The sequence below is a fragment of the Pleuronectes platessa genome, chromosome 9 (assembly GCF_947347685.1).
Source record: "Pleuronectes platessa chromosome 9, fPlePla1.1, whole genome shotgun sequence".
NCBI lineage: Eukaryota > Metazoa > Chordata > Actinopteri > Pleuronectiformes > Pleuronectidae > Pleuronectes > Pleuronectes platessa.
This window is the reverse complement of record NC_070634.1, coordinates 5,266,793-5,290,420: the sequence shown is the minus strand read 5'-3', so window position 1 is coordinate 5,290,420 and position 23,628 is coordinate 5,266,793. Positions and strand designations below refer to the sequence as shown.

At 40.6% G+C, this 23,628-nt stretch overlaps 2 protein-coding genes across 3 annotated transcripts; both read left to right on the top strand.

The window, feature by feature from the left end:
• Positions 1 to 102: 102 nt before the first annotated feature.
• On the top strand, positions 103 to 11,740 carry lrrc8c (leucine rich repeat containing 8 VRAC subunit C). The gene is made up of 3 exons (XM_053430756.1): positions 103 to 258; positions 4,847 to 4,989; positions 8,510 to 11,740. Exons 2-3 carry the CDS (start codon positions 4,852 to 4,854, stop codon positions 10,757 to 10,759), a joined length of 2,388 nt encoding a protein of 795 aa, XP_053286731.1. The 5' UTR covers positions 103 to 258; positions 4,847 to 4,851; the 3' UTR covers positions 10,760 to 11,740.
• On the top strand, positions 8,573 to 21,076 carry lrrc8db (leucine rich repeat containing 8 VRAC subunit Db). Of its 2 annotated transcripts, none has more exons than XM_053430754.1 (2): positions 8,573 to 8,712; positions 16,001 to 21,076. In XM_053430754.1, exons 1-2 carry the CDS (start codon positions 8,694 to 8,696, stop codon positions 18,556 to 18,558), a joined length of 2,577 nt encoding a protein of 858 aa, XP_053286729.1. In that variant the 5' UTR covers positions 8,573 to 8,693; the 3' UTR covers positions 18,559 to 21,076. The 2 variants fall into 2 exon arrangements, with proteins under 2 accessions (XP_053286729.1, XP_053286730.1); XM_053430755.1 differs by lacking the exon at positions 8,573 to 8,712 and adding an exon at positions 13,827 to 13,916.
• The last annotated feature ends 2,552 nt before the right edge of the window (positions 21,077 to 23,628 follow it).

The window sequence follows — 23,628 nt, the reverse complement described above, 5'->3', positions numbered from 1 at the left end:
AGTACCCAGGGGAAAGATGTGAGCACTTCTTCCAGCAGTGTTTGGCCCAGACATCCTCTCAGGGTGAGTGTGTGTCCTCAACAGTCCACGCCCCTGGAGCTGACAGCGGCTCCATGCCTGCTCCGTGTGGCCGTGGCCGGGGATACAGGAAGGCTGGCGGACAGAGAGGGAGGGGGCCGGCGCACATCATGATCCCAAAGAGCACCGCATGAGAGACGACCACTCGGATCCTCAAGTCCGGACCTCATCGAAGAGAAGGTAAATCTCTAATATAACCATCGGCTTCACCAACAGAGAGCGCGAAATACTGTGGGTGGGGGGCGTCTAAACAACTAGTTCCCACTCAGATCACCGTTAGTTTACCTGCTGTGGTGTGCGTGTGCGTGTGTGTGTGTGTTTGGCTGCGAATACGTGTTAGTTTGCGCACATGAGCACAGTGCGCCACTTCATTTATCCTCAGTGTTTAAGGTCGAACGACTTATTGATGGTTTCACGGCTGATCTGACGGTGTTAGCACTTTTCATTCTGGAGCGTCTCCACCTCCGTAAAGTCTGCTAAAGTCTGCCTCATCAAAAACACCCAACATGTTTTTCAGTCTGCAATGCGGGTGCTGTGTCTGCCCCCCCCCCCCCCTATCCTTGAGGAGAGAGGACTTTTTGTTTTGCCTAGGGCGCTGGGTGTGTTCCAAACATGTCTGTTTTTAGGATAACTGTGATTCAGGCACATTTCCTGTCAGGAAGGGACGAGGATATGGCCTGGTCAGCCCAAGTCAATGGCTGACTCATCCAGGGGAAGACAGGATTTTTCCTATGCACCTACTACAAAATGTGGGCCTCAGATAAACCCCCTTTGCTCTGTGACATTCAGTTAATTTGCTTATGAATACACTATTATTAAACATTTAGGAAAGGCTTGTGACCAAACTTCAAAGATTTCAATGCTGCCAAGTAAATGGGTTTAATCTTTTTTAAGCCCAAGTTCTAATCATTTGCTGAAAGTTGACTTTAACCTTTAAGGGTTAGCTGAATCACAGTTGATTGTGTTTCAGCTTGAGTGAAAACTGTAAACATGATGGCCGCCTCCGTAGAGAGGATCCTGATCCCGCTGTAAATACCAAGGACTCATCTTAGGGGAAAGACAACAACAATTGAACAGAAAGCCTGCACTAAAATGTATAAGTGTGTATGATTTGAAAGAAGTGGACACTTGAGTGGCAGGAAAGGGTGGGATTTAGGATACCATTGAGTTTTTAGATGGGAAAAGCAGGATCCAGTTGTTAAAAGGACAGGACATTCAACTGATGATTTGTTTCTTTAGTTCCCCTCATTAATAGAATGCAATAAGGGTTTTGTTGCCCACAGCACTGATCAATTGCATCTGAGAAAAAGTACTTTTTGTAATCAGTATCAGTGAAGTTCTCAGAAAGCAATACCACAGTTCAAGAATACTGTGAAAGTAAAAGTCCTACATCCAAATATACTTCAAGTATCAAGTATCACTGTGCTATAGTACAGTGTGTTGTGCTGAAAGGTTTTTATTACCAGTAACACATACATGGCATTGTACTGGTAGATTATTGAGGCCAGTTTAAAGTAGTTTATGTTGAATTGCCTTATCTACTGATCTTATTAGTAAGAAGTTCAAATCCCCTTACCCACAGAGCAACACCATCTCTTTGAAGTTTTCCTAAATGGCAATGGGGATGTTTATGGTTTTGAAATTGTTCTTAGAAAAATGGTCCACAGTGTAAACACTTCTGGGAACTTCCACATACGGGCTGATCCTTCAAAGTAAGTAAAGACAATAGTTGTCAAATATATTCAATGGACTATTCAAACCTTTTTATACTTTATGAAGTAGAACAAAATATAATCAGAAATACTCAGTTACAGTTCAGATGCCTCAAAGTTCTTTCTTTCTTATTAATTTATTTGTCTGGGATAGTACATATTATTGACATTTCTGAAAATGAGGCTTATTTTCATCTGTAGTCGGCAGGCGATAAAAGTGCATATGTTAAGAGTAAAAGCATCTAAAATACAGAAGAATATTAAAGTAGTGAGAACTATGGTGACACAAACAGAGCCTGCCTTACATAGAAGTAAGAGCAACAGCTTTTACAATAAACAAAAGGAAAAATATGATAACAATAAACAAATAGCATGACATCACAATATCATTATATATTTATATATATATTCTGAATCTGATTTATTATAAACCATGCTCTATGTGGAGGAGAAGGAACGATAGTTGGCAGTTTCTTTTGTGTTGCCGTTAATTTTTCCAATTCTGTGAGGCTCTGACAGAGAAGGAGATTTGTCTTGTCTAGTTGTTGCTCTAATAGTTAGGCTTGTTTTTAACGTTTTTTAGGTACAGAGTTGCGGGGGAGCCATATTTAAATGCTGTAGCTACTGTACACGATCAAATGTATTTTTTATCACTGTAAAACACAGAGTTTTTTCACTGGGACTGTTTCTTCTGTTGAAAACTATTCACAGTGAAGTCTGAGAAGGACACAGCGTAACTGGGATATTGTTTTTGGATACTGCTGTGTAGTTCAAACAAAATTCCACGAGATGGATATCTCAAACCTTGGGACACTTTATCCACACGGCTATTTACAAATGGAGAGAGAAAAAGGTCCTTTTTTGTAAAGTTTGGCTGAACTATCATTTTAAAGTCAACCATTAGTGGACGGATGAGCGTAAACATCCTCTGCATTGCTTCTCTCCGTCCTTCCTGAAGGGATGACACTGAGCTGTGAGAACCAATAAAAACATGTGAAAAACCTAATTGAACTATCAAAACATTGACTTGTCCAGAAGCCCCAACGCTTCTAGCAACTAAAGTTTGAGTGTGGATACATTTAGCTATTGGCAGCACATGCTTCTCCGGCACTGTGGAACTGCTGAGGATAACACACTGTATATGTGGACCTAGCACAGTGTAGATCATTCATCATACCTGCTCGGATGGACTGTATGATTCTGTACAAACCTCACAAGTGCGCAGAGAAAAATCTTCACCAGCTAGGTCGTTTCATTCTGAATGACACTGCAGTCAACCTACTGGCAGGCAGATACTGAAACAAGATATCTGCAGCTGGAGCACGCACCCTACTGAAGGTGAGCACAGACAGTGTGAGCATGAAGCAGCATCAGGATCACACTGCTCTCTACTGCTGTTGCTGTTAACAGTGACAGGGTTTTAATAGTTTAGTTTATTCAATTACCAGGTGTGAGGCCACTTTAAAAACATGTAGGCTTCTCGGACTATGAAGAATGAAAGTCCAAATGCTCCAAACACTTGTCACAAGCTCACCAAGTGCATACATAATTACATTAGTAATGTGCATTTCCACTAGAAAGGGTATTATCGGGTTAAGGAAACTTTCTGTTTTTACTAGTGTCCACTTTCCTCTGAGCTAATACCAAAGAGGACAAGGTGAAAAAGTAGAGAGTTGACAGCTCCTCTGGAGAGGGAGGATGGAGAGCAGCAGCTCTGTGACGCTTGTAGCTAAGTGCTAACATTATCATGCTAATACATTCCTAATTGTAATGCTAACATGCTGATGTTTCACATGTGAAATGTTCACCATGTTCGCCATGGTCATTTAGACTGAGGCCGATGAGATGTCATTAGTTTTTCCACATGGCCATCTCCTCTCTTCTTTTCATTATGAGTCCTCCAAATTAATCATCCATATAGATTGTTTGTCTCTATTCTCAGATGTTGTCATGGTAACAACAACCCTACCATTGGTAAAAAATAATGAGCACTCAGTTAGGGTTATGGAACGGACATGGTTTGGATCTGTCGTGGCACAGAAGCTACTAAGTAGAAACAGATCTTAGGATGAAATGGGCACTTCATTACAGTTAGAGGACCATTCAACATCATTGTTATGGTAATAACACTGTTAACACACCTACGGTTATGGACTGGTCATGGACAAAAGACGATGTTTCAAGCGGGAAATTAACAGTTGAGTGAGTGGGCGTGTTAATGACGTTTCCAGCATGTGATGGATGCAAAAATAAAACTAAAACTAAATACAAATATCTCAGGATGAAAAATAGGTGCCATACACGTAGAAGACACTTGATCACTGCAGTGGAATTAACAGGTTACAGAGATTTCTGAGATTTTTCTGTCGTTGTGAAGGCATGAGAGAGGAGAATCTCCTGCTGCGTTGATCATATGTGAAAGGTAAACTTTGGAGAAAGTCTGAGCCCAATTGTCTGGACAAATCTCCGGAGTTCATGTCTGAAAAAGGCTTAAATGAATGATGTGAAACAACTAATGGACCTCACAATATAGCTTAACATTTTCAATTAAATCTTGCTCTGGGGAAATGTGGGTTGTGAGTCACAATTAATACAGTGTTTCACAATGAAAGCAAACCCATGCTGCACTGTCCTAGTAGTGTAGGGTTAGGCTTAGGCTCAGGTAGCAAAGTGATGTTTAAAGCTTTCTCGATTCTAAACCTTTCTGCTAATATAGTTGATTGAATGTTCACAAACATGCTGATGCTGAGAAGCTTTGTTTGCCATTTCCATTTTGTCTTAATTTAGCATAGCATGATAACCTAGTTAGCCCAAAGTAGAACTGAGGGTGATTTGGGTTTGTGAAGGTATTACATAAACTGAAGTAAATTACGTACTGAACAAACTCAAGTGTGAGCCATTGATGGCACTTGATAAAAAATGAAGGGTTTGTCAAATTAAGCAATTTTTCCTCAGGGGGACATGACTGAAGGCTAAAAATACCCCCCCCCCCCCTCCCCCCTGCCATTGTACTGAATGAAGGTCATGTGGTCTAATTTTATCTCCTTTTGTAACAGGCATCATGATTCCGGTGATGGAATTCCGGCAGTTCTCTGAACAGCAGCCAGCGTTCAGAGTCCTGAAGCCTTGGTGGGATGTGTTCACTGACTACCTGTCTGTAATCATGCTCATGATTGGTGTGTTTGGATGCACCCTTCAGGTCAGTAACAGCGCCTCCCACAATGTTTTTACTGCAGCGAATAGGCTCAGATTAGGATCAGAATTACTTTGAGTTTGTAAAGTGACACAAATTAGATATAACACAAATTAGATTGTGGTTGTAAATCAAAACTCATCCTATCCAATAGTTGTAGTGTTGACATGGGAAATTGTGCAACTCGTTGTGGGTGTGTTTGCTTTATGTATTTGAGAGTCCCGAATGCATCTACTTTAAACGGGTTCATGCAGTCCAGCCTCCATGGCTTCCTGTCGCTGTGCTTTAAGAAAAATGTCGACATCTTCCTTGAGCTGGTCAACATGTATCTGCAATATCAAGGATCTCACGTTTGTTATGGCGCTAGAAAAAAAGAAGATATTTGCTTCTCTGTTTCTTTTCCCCCTGTATTCTATGGGATGAGCACCAACAGCATAAGTAACATTAAGTGCGCAACAATAAGTAAGGTTGGGAAAATTTGACACAAAAAAGCATCTTCAAAACACAACAAATCTGAGAGGAGAATAATCCAAAGCAGACATTTCATGTTAGCACAGAAGCAGTTTTGGCGTTAGAAGAATATCTGAAACTGGAATCTAAACACAAGCGGGTATATTTGAGTGCAAGCACATGGTTTTGAGTGAGAGCATTATAAATTCTGCATATGAAATTAATAAATCCTGCTCTCAAACTGAAAGACCATGCTCTGGAATAAAGAAAGCCATAGGTTTTGCATGGCAAATTAAATGTTTACCATTATTTTATATAGCATCATCAAATATATACCCACCAGCATCACAGAAGAGGGTTTCTACCATCTGCAAAATCTACATATGACAGTGGCCTTGCATCACGTCACCACTAATAGAATTTGTTCACAGATTATATTCACACAGTCAATATAAATATCTACACGCGTTTACACTTGAATATCTCATGCAAATTTATTTTACAGTTTACGTTATTTATGTAAATCAGTTACAAGTTCAAAACCCTACTCAAGCGAATACTCTACCCTCATGTATCGCTTTTAAAATGGCTTGTGCTGCTTGTGTTTCCATTTTAGAAATGTAACTTCTTCGTAAGTGAAGGAGAAATGTGCTGCAGCTAATGCGCGCTACTGTAACATGGGCCTGAACCACAACATGTTTATGTGATAAGTTCCCCGACAATTTTATTCATTAAATCTAGAGCACTTGAATCCACCAGAGCAAGCTCCATGATGGAACATTGCTGCGCTGCGTTCTGCACTGGCACTAGCTCAAAACCCCTAATACATTTCTTTTACAACCTGGACTGTTCAGCAAAGGAAGCATTCAGCCCATCAGGGGTTTACCAGTGGAAACATTCATCCACCCAGTCCCCTTCAGTAAACACAAGATTCCTAAATCATGTGGCCATGCGCTTGACTTCTCTCTCTGTGTGGAATAGGAATGTTTTGTGGCCAGTGGGAGGCTTTTTAGTGTAAATGCTGTAAATTATATCAGCTTATTTTTAGAAAAACAGGATATTTGTCAGGGAAAGAGCTGCCACTGTCTCTCGCCCTGTTTGTAACAATGTTAAGACGTGATCTGATAGATAGTAATTGACTGGGCATTTCATTCTGAGGCAACCTTTACTTTATAAGTGAGAGTATTATCAACATGTCATGTTGTGTAATTACTTCATTGCCTGAAACAATAATCCCTGCATTCAGAATTAATAGGGAGAAGTGATTTGTAAATGCAGATCAGCTCCTCATTGATCCCCACAGACCTTGCAGCACGACTGCATTGCAGTAATTACAGTTGTTATTTTGTATTTACTCGATCAGAAATGTACAGATCATGTTACATTATAGTAGGTCGAGCTCAGTATCTGGCAGCTAAACAGGGTGCACAAAATGCTTGTCACTACTTAATGTAAGGGCCAATTTCCTGTTATTAGCTTTGCAGACTCAAACCTGTGTCACCTCAAAAAGTGTTTACAGTACATATAAACAGTCGAGTGAGTCACTTGTTGTTCACTGAGGTCAACCTGGGGAATCATGCAATCTGTAAACCAGGTAACTCAAAGCCAGGATAAATCAGAAACTGGTTTATATGCACTGTAATAAGGTATGGAGTGTAAAAACTCTGGATAGTATGGACACAAGGTGGGAATGTAAAGCCCCTCTTCCACTAGTCAACAAACCCACTGACATGCAATAACATCTGACTTCTATCTGCAGTGGGAATGGATACAATCAGCATTTTCTCCAGGATCAAATAACTCTGCAATAACTTACAGGTGTTGTAAATGTGTGTGTTGTCTTTACATCTTGGGATCTACGCAAACCAGGCGATTTTTTTCTGTGAGTTCAAAGAAGAGGTAAAAACTAAACATCAAGGCAGATGGGAACCTCCTGTGTTGTGATGTGATACTTTGGGGTCTGTGACGCCTCAGCTTGATTAAATGGACTGTAATTACAGGGCACGTTCCTAGTCTTAACCACTCAAAGCATTTTACAATAAAAACACATTCACCCTCTGGCACTCAGATACTTACATGGTTTCAATATGCAGCACTTTTCTATCATACAAACACTCAATATGCTTATACATAATTTTTTTGAGAGTGGGGTGTAGTGGGTGCATAAGAAAAAGAGGGGAGGGGGGACATTTTGGGGTTTCATTAAAACGCCAACATTTGAGACGGTAAAAAGAAGAACACTGAAGAACATGTTGGATTTGATTTTACATAAAACTACAAAAATAAACAAAGAATAGGAAAGAGGTGAGGGTGTGTGTGTGTGTGTGTCTCCCACAGTCTCAACATCCAGAGTTCAATCTGTATATCTACAAAGTCCGGTTCAGTCTCCCCCACTAGGCCAACACAGTTCAGCTCAATCCAGTTCTAACCACGAAAAACAGATGCAACAAAAATCATAATCCACCAGATAATTTCCTCCTGACCACGACTGTAGAGATGAGGCATCAGCTCCCGAGCGCCGACAACACTCAGACTTTACAAATAACTTTTGCGAAGTTAAATTAGTCAATCCTCTCAAACCTCCACACTCATTGCTCTGAAGAAACTAGTCACTTATGTGTCGGTTCAGATTAAGCTGGGTTGTGATCCTGGATTGGAGTGTGAATGGACATACACGCAAACATTGCAACAGACAGCCACTGCAGCTGTTGGGCAGGGAGACGTGGCGCGGTTCCGTCTTAGCATAGGTTTCTGTTTTGGTTGGAGGGTCGTTACAGCCCTACCATACACTGATTGTACATTAAGGACAATTTGGGGTTCAGGTTTTTTCCCCAGGACACTTTGCCATGCAAGCATAGAGAAGCAGGGGATAGAATTACCTTACATTGCAACACCACTCCTGGACACAAAAAGTGTGTCTAGGTGTGGTGGGGGGAAACTTTTTTCTAATGGTAAGTGACAACTGGAAGCAAGGCTGAGTGGCTGTGCTGAGGTGTGACATAAACCCTGGTTGTTGCTTCTCAGTGTCTGAATGTTTCTTTGAAGTCATTTTAATTTTCTTTACATTTTATTTCAGGTAATGCAAGACAAAATCATATGCCTTCCTCAGAGAATACCATCGCCATCGGATAACACAAGTGGAGTGGAACCGAAGTCACTGGTGCACCTGCAACCCAACATTTCCGCTATACCCAGAGAAATGAAAGGCCTGAAAACTGATCTGGATCTTCAGCAGTACAGTTTCATCAATCAGATGTGTTATGAGAAGGCTCTTCACTGGTACGCCAAGTATTTTCCCTATTTGGTTCTCATACACACTGTTGTGTTCATGGTGTGTAGTAACTTCTGGTTCAAATTCCCTGGCTCGAGCTCAAAAATAGAACATTTCATCTCCATGCTCGGCAAGTGCTTTGATTCTCCGTGGACCACGCGAGCTTTGTCTGAGGTGTCCGGGGAAAATACTGAAGAGAAGGAAAGTAAAAAGACTGGTACTTCTAGGTCCACCATCACTGTGTGTCCTGGAGAAGGAGATTTGGAGAAGACACAGTCCCTCCGTTCTATCCCAGAAAAGATTGTTGTCGAAAAGCCGTCTGCAAGTGTTCTTGATAAAAAAGAGGGTGAACAAGCTAAGGCTCTTTTTGAAAAGGTAAAGAAGTTCCGTCTGCACGTTGAAGAGGGAGACATCCTTTACCTTATGTATGTTCGTCAGACAGTGGTCAAGGTGTTCAAATTCCTCTTAATCATTGCCTATAATAGTTCTCTGGTGAATAAAGTGCGGAACAGAGTACGTTGTGAAGTTGAGATCCAGGACATGACAGGCTATAAAGAGTTTGAATGTAATCACACTATGGCTCATCTGTTTTCGAAGCTTTCCTACTGTTACCTGTGTTTAGTGGCTGTCTATGGATTAACAAGCCTGTACACCTCCTACTGGCTGTTTTACCGCTCGCTGAAAGAATACTCCTTTGAGTATGTGCGCCAGGAAACAGGCATCAATGACATCCCCGATGTGAAGAACGACTTTGCTTTCATGCTCCATATGATTGATCAGTATGACCCACTGTACTCTAAAAGATTTGCAGTTTTTTTATCTGAGGTCAGTGAGAACAAACTGAAACAGCTCAACCTTAACCACGAATGGACTGCAGAGAAACTGCGTCAGAGACTCCAGACTAACACCAACAACAGACTGGAACTTCAGCTGTTCATGCTCCCTGGGTTACCCGACACTGTCTTTGAGTTGACAGAGCTGCAGTCACTTAAGCTTGAGATCATCAACAATGTCGCCATACCTGCCTCTATCTCTCAGCTGGAGGACTTACAGGAGCTGTCTCTTTACCAATGCTGTTTAAAGTTGCACACAACAGCTACCTCCTTCCTCAAAGAAAACCTAAAAGTGCTCCGTGTGAAGTTCGATGATAACAGGGAACTTCCACACTGGATGTATTGCCTGCGCAACTTAGAGGAGCTCTCTCTCACTGGATCCCTCAGCCCCGATGCCTCGAAGAATATAGTTCTTGAGTCGCTGCGGGAGATGAAGTGTTTGAAAACTCTTTCCCTTAAAAGTAATTTGACCAAGATTCCTCAGTCAATAGTGGATGTTTCCAGCCATCTGCAGCGACTTTACTTACACAATGATGGCACAAAGCTCGTAATGCTCAACAACCTGAAAAAGATGACCAATCTGATTGAGCTGGAGCTAGTACGTTGTGATCTGGAACGCATCCCGCACGCAGTCTTCAGCCTCACCAGTCTGCAAGAGCTCGATCTGAAAGAGAATAACATTCGCTCGATAGAGGAGATCATCAGTTTCCAGCATCTGAGGAAACTCACTTGCCTTAAACTTTGGTACAATGGCATCATGTATATCCCTGAGCATATCAAAAAGCTTGGCAGCCTAGAGCGCCTCTACTTCAGCTACAACAAGATCGAGATATTGCCATCGCACTTGTTCTTGTGCAACAAGTTGCGGTACCTGGACCTGTCCAACAATGACATCCGATTCATCCCTCCAGAAATCGGAGTCCTTCAGAGTCTACAGTATTTCTCAGTCACGTATAACAAACTCGAAAATCTACCAGATGAGCTCTTCTTTTGCAAAAAGCTCAAAACGCTAAAGCTAGGAAGGAACATGCTTTCTATACTCTCGCCAAAAATTTCCTACCTAGCACTACTGACATATCTGGATCTCAAAGGCAACCACTTTGAGCACCTGCCACAAGAGCTTGGTTACTGCCGCGCTTTGAAGCGCAGTGGCCTTATAGTGGAGGAGACAGTGTTTGAAACTCTGCCTTCAGATATCAGGGACCAGATGAAGGCTGAGTGAGATGCCTAATTGTAGCCACAGTGCCTGCTGTTGGATCGGTCTACCAACTCAGAACCCTTATGTTCTGTTAACTTATAACCATACAATAGGGGGGCATGTTCTGGTATTAAGTTTGAACACATTGCCTTCTTATACACATACTTTTTTTTATATTTTGGGAAATAGTCTTTCTCTCTTATAAGATTGATATCAATCTCATATTTGTATGTTAAACATTATGCTACAACCAGCAGCTGATTCGCTTTGCACAAACACCAGAAAGCAGAAGGAAATCCAGCCTGGCTCATTCCAAGGGTAAAAAAAATACATCTGCAGCTCCTCTGAGGCTCAGCAGACTTTTTGTTTAGGCACGAAAACCAAACCAAAACAAAGAAAGGCTAGGTTTTATTGGGACTTACATTAATAATTATATTGATTTTCTGGATTCCCTTAATCAGTGAGTTTTGAGGTGCTGTGGATTATTTTCGCCTTTGTTCTACAACAACTGTCTACTAGCTGTAGCTTCGTATTTAGCATACAAGCTTGAAACCGTATCAATCTATTCATCAAAATCTTGGCAAGAAAGCAAAGAATATTACCCAAAATGTCCTTAAAAAACACATTTCTTGTCATTGCCTCATTAAACCTGTGCATTACTGAATGTAAATCCAAACAGAAGACCTCACTTAAGGTTCGGGGGGTGGCCTTATGCTCCATTCTGTTTATTTTGTATTGCCTTAATGATAACTTTTACTTTCTTCATGAGCAGCAGGGCAAATGCAAAAAACAAAAGATGATCTTTAATAAGAACATGTAACAACTTGTCTAATCGATTATGTGTTAAAGAGAGAGGCCATTTTAAAGTGTATTAAACTTAAAGGCCTATGTCATACTAGTATCTTTCTTCAGTTCATGACATGTGCACAAGGAAACGTTCCCTATTAAACGTGTATTTTTATAAAGAGTATTGTATGCTGTTTATAAATAAAATTTGATATACTTGTGGATGTCAGTTCTTATGTTGGAACTTATGAAATCATATATAAGCATGAAATCCTCTATGGAAATAAAAAAAAGGAAGGATAACATTTATTTAATCAGAGTAATGACATAAACTTGATATCAGAAATAGTTCTACTGCACTTCATCTAACATATTTCCGGTTTTGTTGTGGAATATCACCTGCTGGCTGGTGAAGATTTAAGTGAAGAAGATGTTGTCAACAAGCTATATGGTTAAAATAAATGTAAAGTTTGTTTTAGAAACATTATGGATGTATTCTTTTCTCCAAGATGTAAAAGATTGTGAATGCAGTTGGATCATTCCTAATGACATTATATTTTAATTCTCGAAGTACAAGGATTTTGCTTTAATGCAGGTATTAGCGCAACATTTTTTTCATTTGCTAATTAAAGCAATATTATGTAACTATAATAGGAAACTTGTGGGTATTAAGCCACTTAATAGGGTTTGAAGTCACCACTCCCTACCATAGCTAGTACTAACTATGATGTGTTTAGAAGAACACAGAGCTGTATACATCTAGTGGTCGGCAGCAGTGGGCCCCTCTCCTTGCTTTGACATTCTCAGATTAATGAGAGGGAACTCCCTGTGAGTTTGGGTCACAGGAGCCCTTAACGACACCAGTCCACTTTCAAGATATGTTTTGGAACATATTATAAAGAAAACAGTGTCGGATGGTGACTAAATGTATTGGTGGGGGGGGGGGTCGCAGTTTTTTGGGGGGGCGGGGGTTAAACATACGGAAGCCAGACTCAACAAAGGCAACACAACACACAATATGACAGTCCTGTAGCCTTCATCGAAATCGTAGCTTCATTGTGACTGTGGCAACTTTCATGCATTTTTCAGAGAGATGTTTAAGCTTTTGCAAAACAGCAAACAGGTGAATCAGTAAAAGACATTACTTACACCACATCCAGTAACTTCTGCTTCTCATAAGAAGAGCGGGAGAAGCACCAGGTGTAAACTCATCCTCATCACTTGCTGCAGAATCTGTAAATAGCGTAGGTCTGGACCAAAGCGCTCTTATCCTCCTTTTTTCTTGTTGAGTTTTTTTGTTAAGAAATGACTGGATTATATTTACCGGTCAAATCGCAGTGGACATAACTCAGTGTCGTTGGATGTATATAAGATGGCGTTGAGGTTCGATCAAACTCATTCGATTTTAAAAATGTAAATCAATCCCTATTGGCTGTAAATAAAAGTTGGAGTGCTTGGGGTGCAGAGATCTGTGTCCCATGGAAAATCAGCAAGAACCAATTAAAGAACAGCCTCCAGTCCAGTGGTTGCCATACGTATAATGGCCCCCATTCACATCCATTTTGCCGGCGCCCAGTAAGTATTATATATTAAGACAGTAATGGAAAACAACTTATATTTTATTCTCACAGGCACTTATTGTCTACCAGGAGCATTGTACAAGTAAAATATTGTTATATAATTCAAATATTTGTAACATTCTTATACAGGCTTTTTTGTCCCAAGATATTGGGACAAAAATATAGGCTTCACCTCATATTAACCAGCTGCCACTGAAAGAAAATAAAATGCCTAAATGGCTCTACTCTAAAAACACTGAAAGGAAGATTTTTGCACGGTTGATTAAATTCCTTCAACATTTTCCCCTCGCTTGCTGCTGCCACTATTGAAAAATAATTTGTCGCCTTATCGTGGGATAGGGGGGGGTCCACTTTTGCTTCGAGGAGCCTTCGAATTGGGAAAGTCTAGTAGCGCTGCTGTGGCGCAATCGAAGGATGCGGCCCATTGCACTTTTGCGACGGTCCCTAACTCCAGTGGGTCATTGTCCCATCTGTGAAGGGTCTTCTCCGCTGTTTATTGTGTCCATCAAGCTACCGGTGTGAGAAGGAAACATCCCACTGCTCCTGCACTCTAACATCCGAGCTGGGGTCACGGTGAGGAAGAGGCTGTGTGAGGAAGAGGATCATCTCCAGCAGCCGGCCCAGGACCCGACCATCTGAAGCGGAGCGGGGGTAGTCGGCTAAGCTGCTTACAGCCCGGCCAGCAGCAGCAGCAGGCCTTCGGTGCCAGGGATGCGAGGAATGGACGGCGTCACCAGCGCAGAGAAACAGGCGTGTGAGAGGAGGCTTTGTTCGGCACCGCTGTCATCGCCATAAATGGACCAGCTCACCTGAAGGTGCGTGACCGTGCGTGGGAGTGCGGGTCCTCGTGGGGAGTATTCAAACAGCCTCCGACGGTGAGTTACAAACGTTAGGTTCTGGATCGTGATCAACAGTCGGTGCACTGCTTCACTGCGACCTGAACGCACCGTGATTTCATTTCACACAAGCCAGATTTCAGTGTTGCGTTAAATGCTCCACGGACATCAGGGCCACCTCCTGCTTTGTGTGTGTGTGTGTGTGGACCAGTCTGTGGTGTGGATGCGTCTGGCTGCTGGAGCCGGTCTCAGCCTGCTCTCTCTGCAGCCACATTAACAACAGTGACCTCCATGCTGTTAGCTCACGCTCACACACAATGGTGGCTTAACGCGTGTGTGCTACAAGCAGTAGGTCCATTTAGCATTGGGATAAATGATATAAGCATTATGATGGTGTGTCTGTGGTTAAACAGGTTATACTGTGTGAAGAGAAAATTATGCTGTACAGAAAAATCATAACAAGAAGTGTTAAGAATGTCCCAGACTCCATTTAGGTGCAGTGTGAGTATTTGTGTTGCACATAACGTGCACTGTCTGCACAGACAACTCTTGTACTCATGTGTGTCCCCGGTTCAAGGCCAGCCTCCTCTCTAAATCCATAACAATCACACAACGCTGTCCTTTCCCGCGCCTCCTCCGTGCCAGGGAAATGTGGCCTTGCCCGAAATTAGATGACACAACCAGTGAATTCTTTCCAGTGACCTCTATCCCAAAATCAAATACGCACTGATTCCTTGGTCACCTAGCCAGGACATAGAACTCCTCTCTGTTTTGCTATGTACAAAGTCACAACATCAACATGGTAAATGTCACACATCTCTCAAAGTGGTGTTTTCCAGAAACGTCATACTGACTCACTTCAGACTACAACGTACAGAGCCATTCACTTTCTGAGTCGTCTCGTTGCTTTATCAGTTTATTGAACGTATAAACTGGACTGATGTACAAGCTGCTGCAGGTATGATGTAAATAATGAATTATTATCAAACATATACTCTGTGGGCACTTCATCACTGGCTGCTGATAATCATTTACAAAAATATATTATTGTTTGGGAGTTCAGCTTAGATAAACTCTCTACCCTGCATAAACATGTCATTATTTTAATGAGTTCACACGTGACGAAAATAACTTGTTCATGCTCCTGGTCACAGCTAAAAACATAGGATAATTCACAATAAAATATTACTTTTGACAAAAGGACCAGTTTAATCAAGCTTGCATACGAAATTGAGAGATCCATCATTTCGGAATATCAACCTTAAAAAACCTGTACTGTACTGAATAAAGGGAATTTACAGCTGCCTGTGCCAAAGCTGACAGTATGTGTGAGAGTAGTGTGACTAAAAGCCCCTTAACCACTGGTAAAAAAAAAACAATAACACCAACCTACATCTTGCTTCTTTCTGAAATGGGAAGGGATCCAATCAGCGTTCACTCCCGAGTCACATGACTCTGCAGTAGACTCAGGTTTTAATCAGCTCCACCTCTGATCGGCTGTGATGGAAAGTAGGCACCTGGGTATAAGCTGTGTCCGAAATCCCTCACTAATCACTATATTGTGCATTTGCCATTTTGTAGTGGTGTCTGAATGTTTATTGAAGTTTTGTATTCCCTATAAAGTGCACTAATTGTTTCCCACAATGCATTGTGAAAAGAAGTGCAGGGGAAAGAGGAGCAGGTACAGCCCGACCTGTCTTATAAATTAAAAGAGAATCAGAGCAGAGCAGCAGAGCACAAAGTGCAGGAAAAAGGTTTATTTCTATATTTGAAGATGATCATTCATTATGTTTTTTTCCCCTTTAATTATTAATACTAAGTATAAAATAAACGTCTAAAATTTACTGTGCGATTTTCCACCGGCCGACGTTGTTGTTGTACACCATTATCCTGCAACAATGATGACATTACTCTGGTACCATTAGTAGAAAGTGTTTTTATCTTTCCCTGATGAGCTCACTATATAGATGTCAATATACATAATTATGAATGCTGAAAGAATTTAATAGGTTTATGAAATAACAAAGATAAATCTTTCTGTTGATTCCTTTTTTCTGTTGCAGGAATGTTCACCCTCACAGAAGTAGCCGCCCTGAACGACATCCAGCCAACTTATCGAATCCTGAAACCATGGTGGGATGTCTTCATGGATTATCTCGGCATTGTCATGCTGATGTTGGCCATATTTTCAGGAACCATGCAGTTAACCAAAGACCAAGTGGTCTGTCTTCCCATCATGGAACCATCTCCGGAGGAGGCTGGGGGCTTCTTGGGCCCCCAACCACCAGAGACAGCTGATGGTTTCTGGAACAAAGAAAGTGCCATTGGGGAGCAAGCTGCTCCCCTAATGGCTAAAAGGCCTCCTGATAGCATTGCACCTACAATTCCCTCGGCACAGCCATCTCCATTTGGGCAGCCCAAACCTACAGGTGTCAGAACCAAGCTGGATTTTCAGCAGTATGTTTTCGTAAACCAGATGTGCTACCATGTTGCCCTTCCTTGGTATTCCAAGTATTTCCCCTACCTCGCTCTAATCCACACTATTGTTTTAATGGTCAGCAGCAACTTCTGGTTCAAGTACCCAAAGACAAGCTCCAAAATAGAACATTTTGTGTCCATCCTTGGAAAATGTTTTGAATCACCATGGACTACTAAAGCCCTGTCCGAGACCGCTTGTGAGGACTCGGAGGAGAACAAGCAAAGACTGGCTGATGCGTCCTGCCTCCTTAAACATATGTCCACAAGCAGCGAGGAGGGGAGTCCAAACCAGACTGCCCCAGTGCTCACTAAATCTGGGGTCACGTTCTCGGCTGAAAAGCTTGTGAGTGAAGTTCCCTCTATGACCATTCTGGACAAGAAAGATGGGGAGCAAGCAAAGGCCTTGTTTGAAAAAGTTCGGAAATTCCGTGCCCATGTGGAAGACAGTGACTTGATTTACAGGCTGTATGCCATTCAGACAGTCATCAAAACAGTCAAATTCATTTTGATCCTTTGCTACACAATGACATTTGTTGCCTCTATAGATTTTGACCATGTGTGTGAGCCTGAGATAAAGCATTTGACTGGATACACTAAATTCCATTGTACACATAACATGGCTTTCATGTTGAAGAAGCTACTTGTCAGCTATATTGCTCTCATATGTGTTTATGGCGTTATTTGCATATATACATTGTTTTGGCTTTTTCGTCGGCCACTAAAGGAGTATTCCTTTGAAAAAGTCAGAGAGGAGAGCAGCTTCAGTGACATTCCTGATGTTAAAAATGACTTTGCTTTCCTCCTCCACATGGTCGATCAGTATGATCAGCTGTACTCAAAGCGTTTTGGAGTTTTTCTCTCAGAAGTGAGTGAAAACAAACTTCGAGAGATCAGCCTGAACCACGAGTGGACCTATGAAAAGTTGCGACAGCATGTAACACGCAATGCTCAAGATAAGCTGGAACTTCATCTTTTTATGCTTTCTGGAGTTCCGGACGCTGTGTTCGATCACACCGATTTGGAAATCCTTAAACTAGAACTAATCCCAGAGGCCAGGATAACTGCTAAGATCTCACAAATGGTAAACCTCCAGGAGTTGCAATTCTATCACTGTCCAGCCAAAGTTGAGCAGACTGCTTTCATTTTTCTTCGTGATCACCTACGGTGCCTTCATGTCAAATTCACAGATGTCGCTGAGATTCCTAGCTGGGTATACTTATTAAAAAGCTTAAGGGAACTATACCTGATTGGTAACCTGAACTCTGAAAACAATAAAATGATTGGACTCGAGTCTCTCCGAGACCTCAGGCACCTAAAGATCCTGCATCTCAAAAGCAACCTAACAAAGGTTCCCACAAACATAACCGACCTGTCCCCACATCTTATCAAGTTGGTCATTCATAATGACGGTACAAAGCTTTTAGTCCTGAATAGTTTGAAGAAAATGATGAATCTCGCAGAATTGGAGCTTCATAATTGTGAGCTGGAGCGAATCCCCCATGCCATCTTCAGTTTGAACAACCTTCAGGAGCTTGATCTCAAATCCAACAATATTCGTACCATCGAGGAGGTCATCAGCTTTCAGCACCTGAAGAGACTAACGTGCCTCAAACTTTGGCACAATAAGATCATCAACATTCCCCTGTCAATCAGCCACGTCAAAAACCTTGAGTCACTCTATCTCTCGCACAACAAGCTCGAGTCTCTACCCTCTTCATTATTCACCCTTCTGAAGTTGAGGTACCTAGACGTTAGCCATAACTCCATAGTGGTGATACCGCTGGAGGTTGGCTTTCTGCAGAACCTCCAACATTTTGCCATTAACAACAACAGAGTCGAGGTCGTCCCAAAGCAACTGTTCAAGTGCAACAAGCTGAGGACCTTATGTATCAGCCACAACTGCATCTCATTCATTCCGGAGAAAATTGGCCAACTTTCACAGCTGGCACATCTGGAAATGAAGGGAAACTGCCTGGATCGTCTGCCCGTCCAGCTCGGCCAGTGCTGCCTCCTCCGCAGGAGCTGTCTGATGCTGGAGGATCACCTCTTCGACTCTCTCCCCATGGAGGTCAAAGAGAGCATCAATCAGGATTCCAGTGTTTCTTTTACAAATGGGTGCAAGTGTCTAAGTGATGGGCGGTAGTGACATTCTACCTGGGATCATATGTTGTACCATTTCATCTTAGTCTTTTAGGTCCTGCATTGAGAAGCACTAGTTCAAGGTACAGTGTTGTAGGCAATACTTGCTTTGCCTATGCTTCATGATGTTTTAGGAGCATACACATGAACACACCACAGCATATACAAAGTCAATACCACTGGAGATATTTTAGATAAACAGTAGACATTATCACAACTTGTATCACCTCTTTGTTTTTATTTATATAGTTCTCAGTCAGTGTGGTTGTACAAAAGTAGTTAAATCACTCAGTTTATATTTTTTTAAACCTTTGTTTGCAATATGTCTACAGGGAAATGTTTATAGTTTCCCCTTTTTGAAGTACAATTTTATTAGGTTTTCTTCAAACTAACTGGGTTGTCTAATGTGCTTGAGCTCAGCTTAAAGGTTTGGTTCACTCAAATTACAAAAAGTAGCAATGCAGGTAACTTGCTGCCAAGATTTTGTCCATTTTGATTTGATTACATTTGGTCCCCCCAAGTATTGGGCCTCGGTGCTCCCAACAATAAAATATTACATTTGACAACTATAAACAGCTGCATTTCTTTTCAGGAACAATGGTCCCATTACAACCTCATTGCAGTGTTTATGACAGCTGCCTTACATGCAGAAATATTAATATTAGTGAGGTCTGTGAATTATCCACAGCTCCCTAGATATTGTTCAAGAAATTCAGTGTTGTCAGCACCTCAAACATGAATGTATTCACATTCATTCTCTTGGAGTAGAGACAGAAATCTTAGAGACTGATATCTCACATCTTAGACAAGCAAATCAAACCTACTTTCATGAGAATATTTTCCTCATTTGGGCGAACAGATCCTTTAGAGAACACTCAACCTCTTTAACAGTATCCTTGGGACCCACTAAAATATATTATGCCAGTAGTTTCCATCTGGTCTAGCTTCAGGGCCCAAGACAGACATCCGGTCTGACATCAACCAACTTTACAATGAATCTGTAAACATTATTTCCACCCATGCACTCTGCATCTTCATGTTGTGAAGGGGCATAGCTCACCACACTGCCACCCTTTGGTGTTATATCACAAAAAAGTAACCAAAATAACTTAAGTGCAGCTGCGTAAAGCCCAAATATTTAAGTAAAAATAAAAAGAAGCTTTGTACATTAACATTAAAACCATTTCAGAAGCAGTTACCAGCGATTGGGCAGTATTAAGCTGACTGGAAACTACAGCATAACATAAACAGGCCTGACAAAAAGAAAAGATTGATACAACAGCTGCAGTGCAATAGATTTTAACCCCAAAACTTCTACATTTCAACTTGTATGATTACAGCCACATGCATTCCAGTTTGAATACACTTGTAATGTCTTTATTTTTATACAATTAATTTGACAAACAGAGTAAATTGGAGTTCTGTTTCTTGTTCACAGGCCAACTCACAATGATGCATTTTATATTTTTTATTTTCGCGCCCATGTTTTACTATGTTTGATTCTTGTAAACAATATTTATGTATTTTTTGTGTTCTTTGTATGTAATCATGACCTCATTGTCTTGTATCTGTCTTTACACAGCCGTTTGTAAACCTGGTTTTAACATTTTCTATACAAATACTGGTTTTATTATACAACTATTACCATTAAAAGTTAGAAATGAAGCAAAAATTGCACTATAATTGTTTTTGTAACATAAAAACATAATTATGAAATATTCAGTATACTTATAAAGTTGAGCCTCGATGCCTGGAACACCTGGCAGATTTATTTATTATCAAAGAAAGTGCAGGCAAAAAAGTTCTCCTTACTTAACATGAAAACAGTAAACATGCTGCCGGACATCCCAAACTCTTAAGGGATCACGTCACAACGTTTGGTTGTGAAACCTCATTCATTTAACTGAGGTTTATAAACATTGTGACCAATACTATCTATGCACTACACTCACTGAAGTGTTTCATTAGTGGAGAATTATGTGGCGAACCATAATAACCAGATGTAGTTATTTTTTCTATGCTTTGTTACTATCAAAACTATAAATTTGAAATAATCAACTACAGAACAAAAATTTACCATATAGTATTTTGAAAGTTAGCATTAAATTCTCAGTCAGGTGCAGCTTTGCCAACACTTTTGTCCCTCTACCCCACAGCTATTTGTATCACAATAGTCTCTATGTGAAAATGACATGAAGCGTTTTAGAACTTGGATATAGCATGACCTGGATGACTGAGATTCTCCACAGACATATGACATGACGCAGTGTAACACACAGTGCTCCTATACCTAACTGTCTCCTGTTCATCCAGTTCATACTTATGAATGACTCATCATTTCAGGGGTACATTCTGTAAGTGTAGGATGACTGGACCATCACAACTGTGTTGTATTTCACTTAATATAATAAAACCCCTCTCTCTTGCTGATCGTGTGTGTGCGACAGAGGGAGAGCTGTGAGCATATAGGAATTGTGGGAAATCAAAACATTTCAATGGAATAAATATGAGTTATGAATAAATGCTGGTTCTGTAATCTTGATTGAAATTTGTCGTGACAGCTGCCACAAGAAATATTCAGTTTATTTAATTAATTGTAAATGACCTAACCCTTACTATACCATCACTTATCTTTTCTACCCTTACCTACGAAACAAGATCCAAAACATGTCACGTGTAGAACATGAGGCTGGAGAACGTACGCTTTGCTGATAGACAGTGAGCTTACATTTCAAGAACATCCTAAATATTCCTCAATACATTTGTTCCAATAATTGCTACTCAAAATTCTGAACTCAAAAATTACAGTATTGCTCATTATCATATGAATTCTGTCGTTGCAACAAACTGGATTTGCACTGTCAGGATGTCCCTGTGCTCTCTTTCTCCAGACCTCTCATTTGTCTGTATATGAGGTCAAAACTGAACATTTGCTATGTGACAGTATTAATTCCGTATGAGTCAATAGTTAGGTGTATATACCAGCAGCTGGTTGAAGTACTGAAAACAGCTGATAAATGACCCTCAGCACCAAACCACACTACTGTTATTCAATATACATGTAATGAAACTTCCCAAACATGATAAAACACGAGGGGAGGTTGTGGATGATGCAGGTGTCTGAAAGTCAAACTGCAAACATTTGTTGGATAATGTTGCCCTCTGCTGGAATTAATAGTGACTACACATTATAACAACTCTGGGCATTATCTTTACTCCTTTCTTTACTACTGCATGCTGAACAATACGAAATTAAATCTATTGTTTTGGATGCAAGCTACCATATCGTTTTCCAATGTTTATAAGACACTTATTCTTATCAACCCGCTAATTTAACGTGTTTAATACAAGTTTGGACTTAAAATGTTAGAGCTTAATTATATTAGATATTAATTGTATCCAACATCAGAATATATATATGTGTTGAGATGCAGGGAAATTTAGGTTTAATATTCAGTTACAGACAAACACATTCACAGTCATTAAATACATTTTAAGTCTCCCATTCATCTGACCTGCATATCGTCCACAGTGTCTCTAATATCCTAATTATCATTAGAAAATGATAGTTGAGGGAAAATATCTGAGATTATAAATATTTCCCCAAAAATAATATTCAGGATATGGATGGATACATTTATGACGAAGGAGAAAAAAAAAACATTTCAAATCAGACTGCAATGCTGCGCTTGCATCAAAAAGCTGTCTTTTCAGCTATATATGCTTCTGTCATTATCATTTATTAATTGTTAATTATGCAACAGATAAAATAGGGAGGCTCCAAGGTCCAAGAATATTTTTTACAAATCAGGATTAACTACTGAAAAAGTCAGTTACATTTATATTTATTATATATATATATATTAAATAAGTAGTTTCACAATTAAAAAATATAGCAAACAATGATGAATCTCCAGGCAGATAAACAATGAATTATATGTCTTTGATAATGCACCATTAGCTTCTATAACATATACGACATTGTAATTATACTGTATATAGGTGTATGGTTTAATAAGTTTGGACACAGTTGTCCAAACATATAAGACTAAGTTATGAAAAATTTGGAACACTGACTTTATTTTTTACATGTGTGCAATCATACAGTTATATTATACAGTTTCATTGACCATTTAAACTGAAATAATACCTAAAATGCACATGAAATAGTAACTATTTACTATTTACTTATTTGTGAAATTATCATTATTTATTAAGTTAAGTTTGCTTATAATTATATTTTTATATATCTATTTATATACTTCTTCTAAATATTTAATAGTCCTTCATTATTCTGGAGGTAAATTCCAGCCTCTCTTTATGAATCTATTTAATCATATTTACCTTTTTAAGCTTTATCATACTGATCTTGTAATATAGTTTCGTCCGTGACTATTTGTATTTCATGCATGTATTTCACCACCAGTGGGCGCTCTACTCTGTTCTTACTTGCAATTTTGTTGCCTTTTGTGTCCTGCTCAGTATTCACCCATTAACAAACATACTTTCTTTGCTGCCTTGTTTTCTGAATAACTCGCGTCATTGAACCAGACTAGTTTGTGACCATTGTGCCATTTGGCCCCACAGCGCTGCAGTGGGAGGGGTGAACACATGATGTGATATCTCTGGAGGAGCAGTGGAGGGAGGACTTGTGACCTTAAGCCGGACTGACACTGGGCTTGTTAGAAGTCTGCCATCAGGTGGACGAAGAAAACACACCGCCTACAGTCCAGCCTTCATTACTTCCTTGGGATCAAGCAATGGCCTTAGCACTCGTCACAAACACTTAGCGTGCACTTTCCCCCTCACCGGACCGCCCTGCCAGCCATGTTTGTACGAAGTGGTCATCACAGAAGCATCGGCCATCAACCCTTACTGCAACCTGAGGACAGCGCAAACATGATGTCAATTTAAGAGGTTGACTGGCTGTGTCTCAGTTTCGCAGAGCACACAGTTTGACACATCGGCCAAGGAGACACGTTATTGCTTTAACGACCTGCCGTACAATCTGTGCCTCCTATGCTACCTGGTCTGTCCTTGGCAGACAACATATTCGTCTACAAATGCAGGTGTT